General features: G+C 39.9%; 1 protein-coding gene across 1 annotated transcript in view; it reads right to left on the bottom strand.

The window, feature by feature from the left end:
- LOC136258477 (uncharacterized) overlaps window positions 1-13,221 on the bottom strand; it is a 36,762-nt gene that overhangs the window by 5,766 nt on the left and 17,775 nt on the right. Inside the window, exon 8 of the mRNA XM_066051787.1 lies at window positions 3,902-4,241. Within this exon, the coding sequence (XP_065907859.1) occupies window positions 3,902-4,241 (340 nt within the window). The remainder of the gene's footprint in view (window positions 1-3,901; window positions 4,242-13,221) is intronic.

Below are 13,221 nucleotides of genomic sequence, written 5' to 3'. Positions count from 1 at the left end.
GCAGTCCTGTCCCTTTTCTCTTGGCACAGTATACAAAACTCCCAATTAATGCCCCCTGTATCAATTCTTTTGGTGTGGGAGTCTCAATATCCACTAACACATGGTGTTTGCCATTACAGAGCATTATTAATACTTTTTAGAGGCCATATCCTGTATTAAGAGTGTATGTTGCAATATTGTTAACTTACATACAATACATACCTTACCTGACTTAGTAGAGCACAACTTTACAGAATCCACTCTTAAAATTTTTGAAGACTATGGTGTTGGAATGTTTAGAATGACAGGCATGAAAAATCAGGCAGGCATGAAAAATCAGGCAGGCATGAAAAATCAGGCAGGCATGAAAAATCAAGTCAAGAGAAGGTTGTGCTATTGAAATACCTTCACACAGGTCATGTTTAAAATTAAAAAATAGGCAGTAAAAAACATATCTATGATTTGGTACGTGCTACAGGTGTAATTTTGGTTTCATTACACTCCCTGAAATCTCAGCTTTCATTTGATACCCAACACTTAAGGTTTATTATTTGTGGAACTGGTGTTAATGCAAGATAATGTATTTTCGTGGGCTTAATTGACCTGTAGAGGTCACAAAAGGTCAAATATGAGGTGGCTCCCTACTGAAAATTGACTTTTATGATGAATACAAACTATGTGCCAAGTTTCATGCTTTTATCCAAAAGTGCACAAAAAAGGTCTTAGCTGCCTTACTAAAAGTGTTTGACAATATTATTACATATTCTGATTGGAATGCAGTGAAAATTAACAAATGCAGTAAAATTAATATTTTCTATCACATGTGCCATGAATAGATTTGTGGCCGGTAGATCACAAGTACTTATGTTATTCTGGCATTAAGGGCATAGCCAGAAGAAATCAAAAATAATATTTGCAATTGAATTCATCTTGTTGACAACTCGTCACTTTAGCAATTGAATTCGAGGGGTGTGACACTTTGCAATGTTTACATGATATGAAATCATTTCTTGATTTGAAACCTGATTTGTGATTTGAAACTTGATTTGCAACTTCATGTGTGATTACCGTAGTGTGATTTGAGCGGTTATTACTGGGTGTGAAGGACAATAGTTCATGATTAAAAACTAGTATTGTATCACTGTGAGCTTGTGTTGTTTAGAAATAGGTTTATGAGACAAGTTTTCAAGCAGTTTATTTATTTGCATGACAAAATTGCTCGAGATTTGTTGATCTGTGATTTGATAGTGGAAGGGTGTATGTAATTTGTAGAAGTATCATACCCCGACAAAATTTGTCACTTTGACATTAGAATTCATCTGTAACAAGATTACTAGTTGGAGAAAACAAGTGAACAAGATCAGTTGTTACAAGAAATTGTCCAGGTACAATTGTAGAAAATGATTCTTATAACGAGATAATTTATCCACTACAACTTCTTCAGCAACATTCGTTACTGTACTTCATCATAGTGATGGGTGCGGTCACTTGTGAACAACCTAATTAACTTGCCAAACAGCAATCAAGTTTGTGTACAACCAGCTTATTACTTTCTATATAGTGCCTCAAGTGTATGGTGAAAATGATTCATGTTGTGGTGAGTACAGTAGAACCTCCATTTATATATTTATCCAAACACCTGTGTGCCAGTTAAATCATAAATGTGTTCAGATAAGTAAATTTTTTTGGATAAATGAAGCCCACTGACTTTATATACAGAGTTCTGTTCAACTACTCTGATAGAACATGCACTTATTCTAATAGAACGTTCACCTAATGATGAAATATTCTAATAGAGCAGTCACTTATACTAGTTCGGATAATCGAACATTTGAATAATCAAGATCCAAATAATTGAGGTCCTACTATAGTTGCTTTCTTGAATGCAATTTATGATGAATTCTTGTGCAAACACGACCAGCTAAAGTGATGGTATCAATTTCCAAAAATGACAAATTCAATTACCAAGGGAACAAATTCATTTTCCAAAGTGATGAATTCAATTGCCAAAACTTGTATACGTACCAGTGTATTTCAAACATAATCACACAGTACTGTATACCAAGGATTACAAAGGCTTGCACCATCTCTCACAAAATATTGACAACAAATCAGACATCCATGGCACCTTGGAAGTGTAGGCTACAGTAGGCATAATTATGCCCAAAAATGCCTTCATTGTAACCCAAAAAACTTCAAGTAGGTAGCTACTTTTAAATGATTTTTCAATGCAATGGAAATTTCTGTTGACTGTTTGACTGGCCAACTGACTGATTGACTCACTGAAGCTTTCCAACTCAATAATGGCTAACGGTATGAGCTTGATCTAGTCAAGTGTCACATCACCTCTACAAGAGTCTTTTAGCATGCTGCAGTATACCTATGTACATGGACTTACCTGTGTGCTCTTTTGTGACCTACCATAATTAGATTTTTGCTGTAAAATAATTTTTCGTATGTAAAAGTTGAACAAAAATTTCTAGCACGTTAGAACTTTGGGGAAGATTGAGATACTGTAATAGAGCAGTCACTCACATAAATCAAACTTTTACATGAAATTTATTGCAAATTTCTTTATACGAAAGTAAAGCATATTACAGTATTCCTTTTCATTAAAAGCTCAAATTGTTGATTTTTACCAGGAAATGGTTTCTTTTGAGTTGAACCCTGATAAAACAGCTGAAAATAAATATGGATTTTTTTCTCAAGAAAATTAACATTTTAGCTAAGATGATTAGTGGTGACAGTAAAAGTGTCAAGAGCAGATATGTGCAGTTTGGATCCATTGCAAGTTAGGAAAGTCCATAACAGACTGTGCACTTTCCCCACAGAAAATACATGGCAAAATATTTGTAAATATTATGTCAGATATTTGAATGAGAAGATTTTGAATAGTTTTATTAGGTACTAAAAATGAGCCAAGTATCAAAAATTGTGTAATTTTATTCATGAGTTATTAAATGTTTTTAAGGGTTCAGCTCAGCACATTATAAATTGTACACATTTGACTGGATTTATTGCAGAGGTACTTCTCATACAATTTTTCATTTACAAAGCTGTGTAATATCTGAAAATGAAGCATAATGACCACTTTACTTTCAGTTATTGATGGTTGGGGTGCACAACTGCACCTTCATGTGCAAAACTAACTATGATTATGTCTCACACCATTCTTTCTTTCAATACTGTATTCGTGGTTTCACCAGTCATCATAATGTTCAAAAATACAAGCACAACAGAAAATATTAGGATTCTTAGGGATCATCAAGAATGTAGCAGAACAAGAGGACCTCCTACAACTGCTGATGTATTACTAGAGGAGGTTTAATCTCTAATTCAGTCATGGCTATAGATGAAGTAGGGGTTAAATGTCCACTAGTATAATTATCTTGAAGTGTAAATTACCACCCTTTGCTTAATCTTTTTCTATGATCCCTAATGGAACTTATAATTCCATGTACTTGTTCATTTAAAAGGGAAACAGGTAAAAAAGTAGTGAAACAAGAGAATGATGAATGGTATTACACGGAAACTCCGTACTTAGATATTATTATGATTATTCACTACCAAAGTTGGGATTTTCCAACATAGTTATTTGTGACTGGGCCTGCAAAAACAGGGCATTGGCACATGATTTTTGCCTACTTTTTTGCATTTCCTTGACTCATAACTTTTTATAACAATATCCTATGGCAATTAAATTTATAGCATGTAGTAAGCAGTTAATTGGCTTTATGATGCTAGTTACAGAATGCATTTATTCTGTTCCAATACTGAGATATGATCTTTAGTGTGACGGAGTATAGTTTGTGCCCACATGACCTGTTTCTGCAGGCCAGGTCACATTTTGTAATAGCATCATTAGTGCATTTAACATATGGTATATGTACAATGTTATATGTACAATGCCTAACACACGTACCTTCTATTCCCTTGATTTCCTGATCTGATCATAATAATCTGTACCTCAATTTCACTACACAACTGTGCCGTCTCATTGTTTCCATGTTTCTTTGCTATATCCAATAGTTTATAAAAACTAACAGAATGGTTCACAAAGCCACTTTTCAGTAGAGCTAATATTTTAGCAAGTAAGAAATCAGCTGCTTTCTTTTGTGAAGAAATCGTGTCTATATGTTCTTTATCTGGTGGTGACAGCACATGTCCTTCTGCCAAGTAAGGTGCAAGTGCCTTAACTTGCAATATATCAAGCAATTTGCTGTAAAATTCCAGCAAAACAGTGTACTCTGCTGATTGGAAACCTACAGAAGAAGAAAAACAGCCCACGAGATCAGTAGATGTTAACATTCAGTAACAAAGGAGCCAACAGCTTCTACAATGTACATAACTATAATCAAGAACACCTGTTATATGTGACCCAGTCTGAGAAAGCGGGTCTTATTGTCCATGTAAGCAGATTCAATTTTTCACCCAGGACACAAAGCTACATAAATAAACTATCTAATTCAACAATCAAAATCAGCTAGATTTGAGTGGCCTGGTTTTAATGGATGCTTTTCCCAAGCCCAGTGGTGATCTGTACATGCAGTGTGGGGCCGTAATGGAGCTCTGGTCAGCCTGGGGATGACTGTATGTGGCTGTACAGCTCTGTGGTGTTGAATAAGTACCTCTGCTGTGAATTTCCTTTTATTTTAGCCAATTTTGAGACCTCAATGGCCCAAAATTTGGCCTAATTCATCCCTACGCTTTCCTTTTCAATTTTTGAACACCATCTTGCCTGCCATCCAGGCCCCCCTCCTCCCACCCATTTTGCAGCTCACCTGATACAGTCAACCTCAGTTTAGAAACTATCTAAAATAGCACGAAACTTAGTTGTTGGCTACTTGCACAGTAGGTGCTGTGGAAGGTAAGGAATTGGTGTAAAACGTGTGAAAATTTGGTACACATAGCTTCAACCATTAGCAAGCTACAACACACTAATTACTTAAAACCGGCATTTCCCGATACTTTTAAATAGGTGATAAGCCCAGTTTACCCAGACTGGGTTACATATAATTTTAAATTATAGTAGTGTCATTAGATCTGAGAAAACTGGTCTTATCACCCATGACAGCATTGAAACCGGGTCACTACTGCTGACCTGGATGACCCACTGACCTGGATAGCAATCAGGGTCAGACCCAGATGTGACCCGGATTAATTAAAAGCCAAGGCGTGCGATAAGAGCTATGTTTCGGGTAGTCTCGAGCGAGCGACACTTCATGTTGAGCATTCGATTCATGTTGAGTAAACGAGTAGTTATGTGATAACTAAGCCGGTAAGTCTATAATTTAAAATCAGTCAGTGGGTTTTTGTTCCATGTAGCTACTGCGAGTTTACAGACAGCAATTGGGTGTGGCTTCTTGCATACCCAGTATTACAATTTCCCAATATATTGAAGTGGGTGTGGCTCACAAAAGTACTTATCTTGCTGCAAGGCTTGACTATATACAACTCTTACAATAATCGATTAGTGGGCATAGCTCCATGTAAGCCAACCAACACAGTTTCGTGCTACAGATTGCACTCTATTAAGGCCACATAAACTTAATTATTAGTTTCTCATCCTCCTGTACTCAAAATAGCAGTGCGGGAGGGCGGATTTTAATTTTTTTCTTTTTTTACTAACTAAATAGCTGAATTAGCTAGCTAAAATGACTCGAAATGTAATTTTCTTAGACAGCTCTAGCTAGGCACCAACCAACTATATAAGGTGCTAATTGGCTTCCCTTTGCCACCAGTGGTGCAAAAAAATCCTTGATGAGGAAAGAAAAATGGTGATGTGGGCAGGGATGAGAAACTAATAAGTAAGTTTATCTAATCCAAAACAGCCAAGCTGTAAAAAAAGAGTGCGGCCCTGAGAAAGGCTATGGTGAAAAAAGATGTGAAATCCAAGGTGGCGGCCAAGAAATGGCTGTGATGGTAGGTTAATGGTAAAAGTTTTAATAACGACAATTCAGGTGAATTTTGTGCCAAGACCAAGCGGCACCAAATTCACCTGAATTATTGTTATTAAAATTTTTACCATTAACCTACCATCACAGCCATTTCTTGGCCGCCACCTTGGATTTCACATCTTTTTTCACCATAGCCTTTTTGAGGGCCGCACTCTTTTTTTACAGCTTGGCTGTTTTGGATTAGATTCCACTTCTTTTTGTATTTGTATACCCCAAAGCCGGCCTATGGCTGGCTTTAGGGCTTTTTAACCTGTCATTTTTTCTTTACTACAGGAAGAAGAAAAGATGAAGCAGGATGATTCCTTTGTAGCTGACCTCTCTGCAAGGTGATTATTCTAGCTGATCTCTCTACCGGATGACTTGCTTGTAGCTGAACTCTCTACAGGGTGATTTGTTTGTAGCTGAACTCTCTACAAGGTAACTTCTTCTAGCTGATCTTTCTACAGGGTGATTTGTTTGTCTCTACAGGGCAATTTGTTTGCAGCTGAACTCTCTACATGGTAGTTTCTTTGTAGCTGAACTCTCTACAATGTAACTTCTTCTAGCTGAACTCTCTACAGGGTAACTTGTTTCTAGCTGAACTCTCTACAGGGTGATTTGTTTGTAGCTGAACTCTCTACAAGGTAGCTGATCTTTCTACAGGGTGATTTGTTTGTCTCTACAGGGAAATTTGTTTGCAGCTGAACTCTCTACATGGTAGTTTCTTTGTAGCTGAACTCTCTACAGTGTAACTTGTTTCTAGCTGAACTCTCTACAGGGTGATTTGTTTGTAGCTGAACTCTCTACAAGGTAACTTCTTCTAGCTGATCTTTCTACAGGGTGATTTGTTTGTAGCTGAATTCTCTACAGGGCAATTTGTTTGCAGCTGAACTCTCTACATGGTAGTTTCTTTGTAGCTGAACTCTCTACAATGTGACTTCTTCTAGCTGAACTCTCTACAGGGTGACTTGTTTCTAGCTGATCTCTCTACAGTGTAACTTGTTTCTAGCTGAACTCTCTACAGGTTGATTTGTTTGTAGCTGAATTCTCTACAAGGTAACTTCTTCTAGCTGATCTTTCTACAGGGTGATTTGTTTGTAGCTGAATTCTCTACAGGGCAATTTGTTTGCAGCTGAACTCTCTACATGGTAGTTTCTTTGTAGCTGAACTCTCTACAATGTACCTTCTTCTAGCTGAACTCTATACAGTATGACTTGTTTGTAGTTGAACCCTCTACAGGGTGATTTGTTTGTAGCTGTACTCTCTACAAGGTAACTTCTTCTAGCTGATCTTTCTACAGGGTGATTTGTTTGTCTCTACAGGGAAATTTGTTTGCAGCTGAACTCTCTACATGGTAGTTTCTTTGTAGCTGAACTCTCTACAATGTAACTTCTTCTAGCTGAACTCTCTACAGGGTAACTTGTTTCTAGCTGAACTCTCTACAGGGTGATTTGTTTGTAGCTGAACTCTCTACATGATTGTTTGTTTGTAACTGAACTCTCTACAATGTGACTTCTTCTAGCTGATCTCTCTACAGGATGACTTGTTTCTAACTGAACTCTCTATAGTGTGATCTGTTCATAGCGGAACTTTCTACTGGGTGATTTGTTTGCAGCTAAACTCTTTGCATGATTGTTTCTTTGTAACTGAACTCTCTACAAAGTAACTTCTTCTAGCTGATCTCACTACAGGGCAATTTGTTTGTAGCTGAATTCTCTACAGGGTGATTTATTTGAGCTGAACTCTCTACATGATGGCTTCTTTGTAGCTGAACTCTCTATTAGGTACCTTCTTCTAGCTGATCTGACTACAGGGTGACTTGTTTGTAGCTGAATTCCCTACAGAATAACTTGCAATGTAATATAACTGTGTAAATTATACATGCAGCTGAATGCTTTATTAGGGTGACTGTTCTATTAGAGTATCTCCATCTCGCATTTGCTGCACGTAGTTGCCTTTCGAATCATAACTCAGTGATTTGTGATCCGATTCTTCTGTACTACTGCAAAAACTTTCTATGATGATTATTCCAGCTACATACTGATTTTCAGTTCATTGCTCTAAGCGGTTTGCCTGGTAGACACGAAAACTTATAGTTTTTTTATTCATAAAAATCGATCGCGTAATTTTGACACAGGTTGGGTTTTGTGTCATATCTCCATGGTCTTTATCCCGATTCCTTTCAAACCACAAAAAGGCACTCCTACGATGGTTGCTCCATCTACATATCATTTTTCAACTGATTCCTCCAAGGGGTTTACCCTGTAGGTGTGACAGACCTTCGACCTTATTTTACGCAAATAATCGGTAATAACTCCGTGAATGTTCATCAGATTCCTACCAAAGTTGGTACGGTGATCCGCCTTAATGAGCCCTTTAAGTGTGCCTAATTTCAGCCCAATCCGAGCACGCATTCGTGTTTTATGGCGAATTTTGCCAAGTGTGCGAAATGAAGAAGAAGAAAACGAAGAAATTAAAACGAAATTTTGTTCGCTCGTATCTCGGAAATGGCTGGACCGATTTTCTTCAAATTTGGTATGTAGACTCCCCTAGCTGGTCGGCACGTCTCTAGCAAATTTGGTTTCAATCGGATAAGGGATCACAGAGCTTCATAGGTGTGAAAATTGCGTTTTCTTTCTTCCTGTTAATATACTCACGGTGTGGCGCGCCGGCTTCTTGGGCCGCACGACACACTATCGTGTGTCTTGATGTGGCCTAAATAGGCATGGCTGAGCATATGTTTGTAATGCGATAACTGGGAGTGGCTCATGAAAGAGCTACGCGATGGTATTAGTAAGTTTCCACATCGTCAAACAAACAATTTCACTTCTCACGCGATCTAATCCGGTCAGACCCAGATAATTTGTAAACCGGGTCGAACTTGGATGACCCGGAGAAAATGTGACCTGGATGACCCAGATGACCCAACCCGGTTTCAAGGCTGACCCATGACAGCAGATTTGATTTTTCACTGAGAACACAAAGCCAAACAATTAAATTACAACATCAAAATCAAGTAAACTTCATAACTTGGCTGATAGAATCAACCTTGGTTTAAAACCTAAAATGGCAAGAAACTTAGTTGTTGGCTACTTGTTGAGTGGATGGATGGATGTCGATGATTGACTAACTACAACCCATATAATACTATTATTATTAGCATTGTATTAGGCCTAGGCATGTATTGTATAATTGTTTGTGTTTTCGCTTGTGGGGTTGAGTTTTGGGTCACGTGAAGAATAGAAGAGTCAACACGTGCTGGTGTAGTGTTAGTAGTCCGTCAACTCCTCCTGCTCCTGTACATCACATCAACGTGAAGCGTCATCTCCCCTTCCCTACATGGTGCTGTGACGCTGGAGTCGTTTCGTCAAACGAGCTACTTCCGGACCTTGTAACCCCTCGCGAAAACGCTTGGTACCGTAGCATTTCTTAAACGGTACCCCGGAAGGCAAGCGCTTCACCTACAGTGTTCATTTGTTTTGTGTCGTTTTCCTTGTAGAAAACATTCACGGAGATGGAGGAGACTCAACGTGCAAAGGGATCACGTGCGGCGTATCGCGCACATGTTACTCGTATATTTAAGAAAGTAGACGAGAATCTAGAGACGGAAACCCCATTGACGGACACTCAAGTCGCCAAACTCACCAGCAATTTAGAACAGTTAACCCAGAAGAAGGATACATTACAACAGCTGAACGGGCAGATCGCCTCATCAATACAGACATCAGAGGAATTAGAAACTGAGATTCTTGAAGCAGAAGAAATACAGGACACCATCATTGAGTATATGAGTCTGATTAAACACCGCCTTGAGAAAACTAGAGAACCTGCACGCACTCTCAGTGTAACAGCTCCAGAGTTTGTACCCACGTTGCCACCACCAGTAACCAGAGAACCGGTAAGCCGGTTACCTAAGTTAAGCTTACCCCACTTTTCGGGGGATACCTTGATGTGGCAAGTCTTCAAAGACTCGTTTGATGCAGCCGTACACAACTCTCCTTCCCTAAGCAAAGTGCAGAAGTTCAACTACTTGAGAGCGCAGTTGCAGGGTGATGCACTGAGGGCCATAGCTGGACTACAACTCACTGATGCTAACTATGACCATGCCATAGCCCTTCTTACACAGAGATATGGTCAGTCTCATAAGATCGAACAGGCACACATGCAAGCTCTGTCACAAACCAACTGTCCCACCTCGTCCTTGTCCAGTCTGCAGTTGTTCTACGACACAATAGAAGCCCACATAAGAGGATTGACTGCACTTGGCAAAACAGAAGACTCGTATGAATCAATGCTAGTGCCTATCATTCTGGGAAAGCTACCAAGTGATGTACATAAGAACCTTGTTCGAGAACACGGCGTTGGGGCATGGACCATCGCAGAGTTAAGAGATGCCATTTGGAAGGAAATCACTATTTTAGAATGTGGATCATTGTCCAACAAGTGCAAGACAATGGAACCCTACCAGTCTACAATGACTACCACTCTACATACCGGTGCAAGTGGACGTCAATCCCAACCTGCTAATTCAGGTACTAGTAAGAACACCTGTGTATTTTGTAAGGGTCCACATTTTTGTGGTCGCTGTGATGTTGTTAAGGATCCCCAAAAACGCTTTGAATTAGTTAAGAAGGGGAAACACTGCTTTAATTGTTTGGGGCACCATAGGGCTTCACAGTGTCCTTCAAAGTGGAGATGCAAATTGTGCAGACAGAAGCACCATACTAGCTTATGCGGTGCATTTACCAAGCCATCTGAGTCTAATACCACTCCAGTCACTACACAGGCATCTATCACAACAGAGAGAGTGCAACCTCACACTTCTGTTCAACCCCAAACAACAGTACAACCTCAGTCAACAGTACAATCTCAGACAACAGAAACCACTACACCATCATCCACTGCAATGAATGCTGCCATTATTCCCCCAGAGCCCGCCACACGTACAAATTCTATGTGCTTATTGAAAACTGCAGTTGCTCAAGTTAGTGTGAATGGCATCCGAGTGGAAGCACACATTCTGTTCGATGAAGGGGCCCAGAGATCCTTCATGTCTAACCAACTAGCCAAGAAGCTAATGATATCTCCTCAACAAACTGAACACATCAATATCTCTACCTTTGGAGGAGAACCAACCCTGACCAAACAGTTGGACAATGCTACAGTCAACGTTGAGACACTGACAGGTGAATCTATTCCAATATCAGTTCTACTGGTCCCAGTCATTGCGGCACCCCTACAGAACAGGTATCATACTCACTTGATAAACATAGAACACTTACAGGGACTTCAGCTAGCCAACCCAGTGTCAACATCCAGTAACTTTTACATCTCATTATTGATTGGTGCTGATTATTACTGGCAGTTCGTGGGTGACCACATTGTGCGAGGTAATGGACCTACTGCAATGCAGTCCAAACTAGGTTACCTTCTGTCTGGACCACTTGTTGTTCCACCAGCTCCTACTACTAACGCCAGTATGTTTCATGTTTCCACACCAGCTACTGACTGTAACAATGCTCCGACCTTTTGGATGATGGAATCTGCTAATGTCACACAGCCTGAGACAGCAGAAGTAGAGAACGAATTTCTGGAGAGATACCAACAATCTTGCATCAGGCGAGAAGAGGATGGTGCATACCGTGTGAAGTTTCCTTGGAAACAAGAATATCCACCCCTCCCTTCAAACTATGCAGTTTGCAAAAACAAGACCCGCTCTTTAGCTCGCAAACTCAGCCACACTCCTGAACTGCTGCACCTATATGGGAAAATTATTATGGAACAAGAACAAAGAGGTTTCATCGAGAAGGTAACTGCACCAGACCTTACCAAGGATGTCCACTATATACCACATCACCCGGTTAGTAAAGCTTCCTCGACAACACCGATCAGAATCGTGTACAATTGTAGCTACCGTCAGGCTAGACACCCCAGTCTTAATGATTGCTTGCTAACTGGTCCATCCTTCACAACAGACATGTGCTCTATCCTCCTACGCTTCCGTTCCCATGCCATTGGAATTTCTACAGATTTAGAGAAGGCCTTTTTACATGTTAGGCTGGATGAGTCCGACCGTGACAACACCAGATTCTTCTGGTTATCATCACCATCTGATCCAGAAAGTGACCTTGAAATTTATCGATTTAAAACTGTCTTGTTTGGCTCTACCAGCTCCCCATTTATGCTTATGGCCACACTACATCATCATCTGAATTCTTGGGATAGCCCAGTAGCTCAGGACATGAAGCAGAATCTCTACGTGGATAACGTCATTAGTGGATGTAGTACCGAAGCAGAAGCTATTAAGTATTACAGAGAAGCCCGATTCATAATGACACAAGCCCAATTCAATTTGAGATCATGGGCATCTAACAGCTCACAACTGCAAGCTGTTACAGTGGCTGAGGGAACAGCTGATTGTGATGTTACTGTAAACCTATTAGGATTGTTGTGGAACACAGCTACTGACACCATTAGCTTCACCCCTAAACAGTTTCTATCCAACACAGAAGTACCACTACCTGTCACTAAACGTTTAGTACTCCAACTTTCATCAAAGGTATATGATCCTTTAGGAATTTTGTCACCGGTCACAATTCAAGCAAAGATTTTAATGCAGGATCTATGGAGATCAGGTATCGCTTGGGATGACCCATTGTTCCCAGAACACACAAACAGATGGTGGAAGATAGCTGAGGATCTACAAGATACCAGTAAGATTACAATACCTAGATTTTACTTTGGACCAACATACTCCCAGCCAGTAGAATTACATGTGTTTGCAGATGCCAGTATGAAGGCCTATGGTGCCATTGCATTTCTTAGAACTGGTGAGCACACCTGCTTTGTATTGGCCAGATCACGTGTGGTACCGCTCAAGCCACACACACTTCCGCGACTTGAATTGATGGCTGCTGTTGTCGCATCAAGACTGGCTCAATTCGTTGTTTCATCTCTTCCTCACCTACTTCAGAAATACGCAGTTAAGCTGTGGAGTGACAGCCAAATTGTGCTTCATTGGTTGTACAGTAAGAAACGCTTAAAACAGTTCATTTCAAACCGAGTTCAAGAGATTAATAAGACATTCCCAGATATTCCTTGGCTCTACTGCCCAACCAATGACAACCCGGCAGATTTACTAACAAGGGGATTGAGTGCTGCTCAGCTAAACTCATCGTGTTTGTGGCAACAAGGCCCACCGTGGCTCACAGATGAAACTCGTTGGCCTGCTTGGAATCATAGTGAGATCCTACACCTACAAGTGGATGACGATGTCATGGAGACAAATACCAGTGCTACTGACCTA

Source organism: Dysidea avara, chromosome 6 (genome assembly GCF_963678975.1).
Source record: "Dysidea avara chromosome 6, odDysAvar1.4, whole genome shotgun sequence".
NCBI lineage: Eukaryota > Metazoa > Porifera > Demospongiae > Dictyoceratida > Dysideidae > Dysidea > Dysidea avara.
Note: the sequence above shows the minus strand (reverse complement) of the source record. Positions and strands in the feature narration are given on the sequence as shown.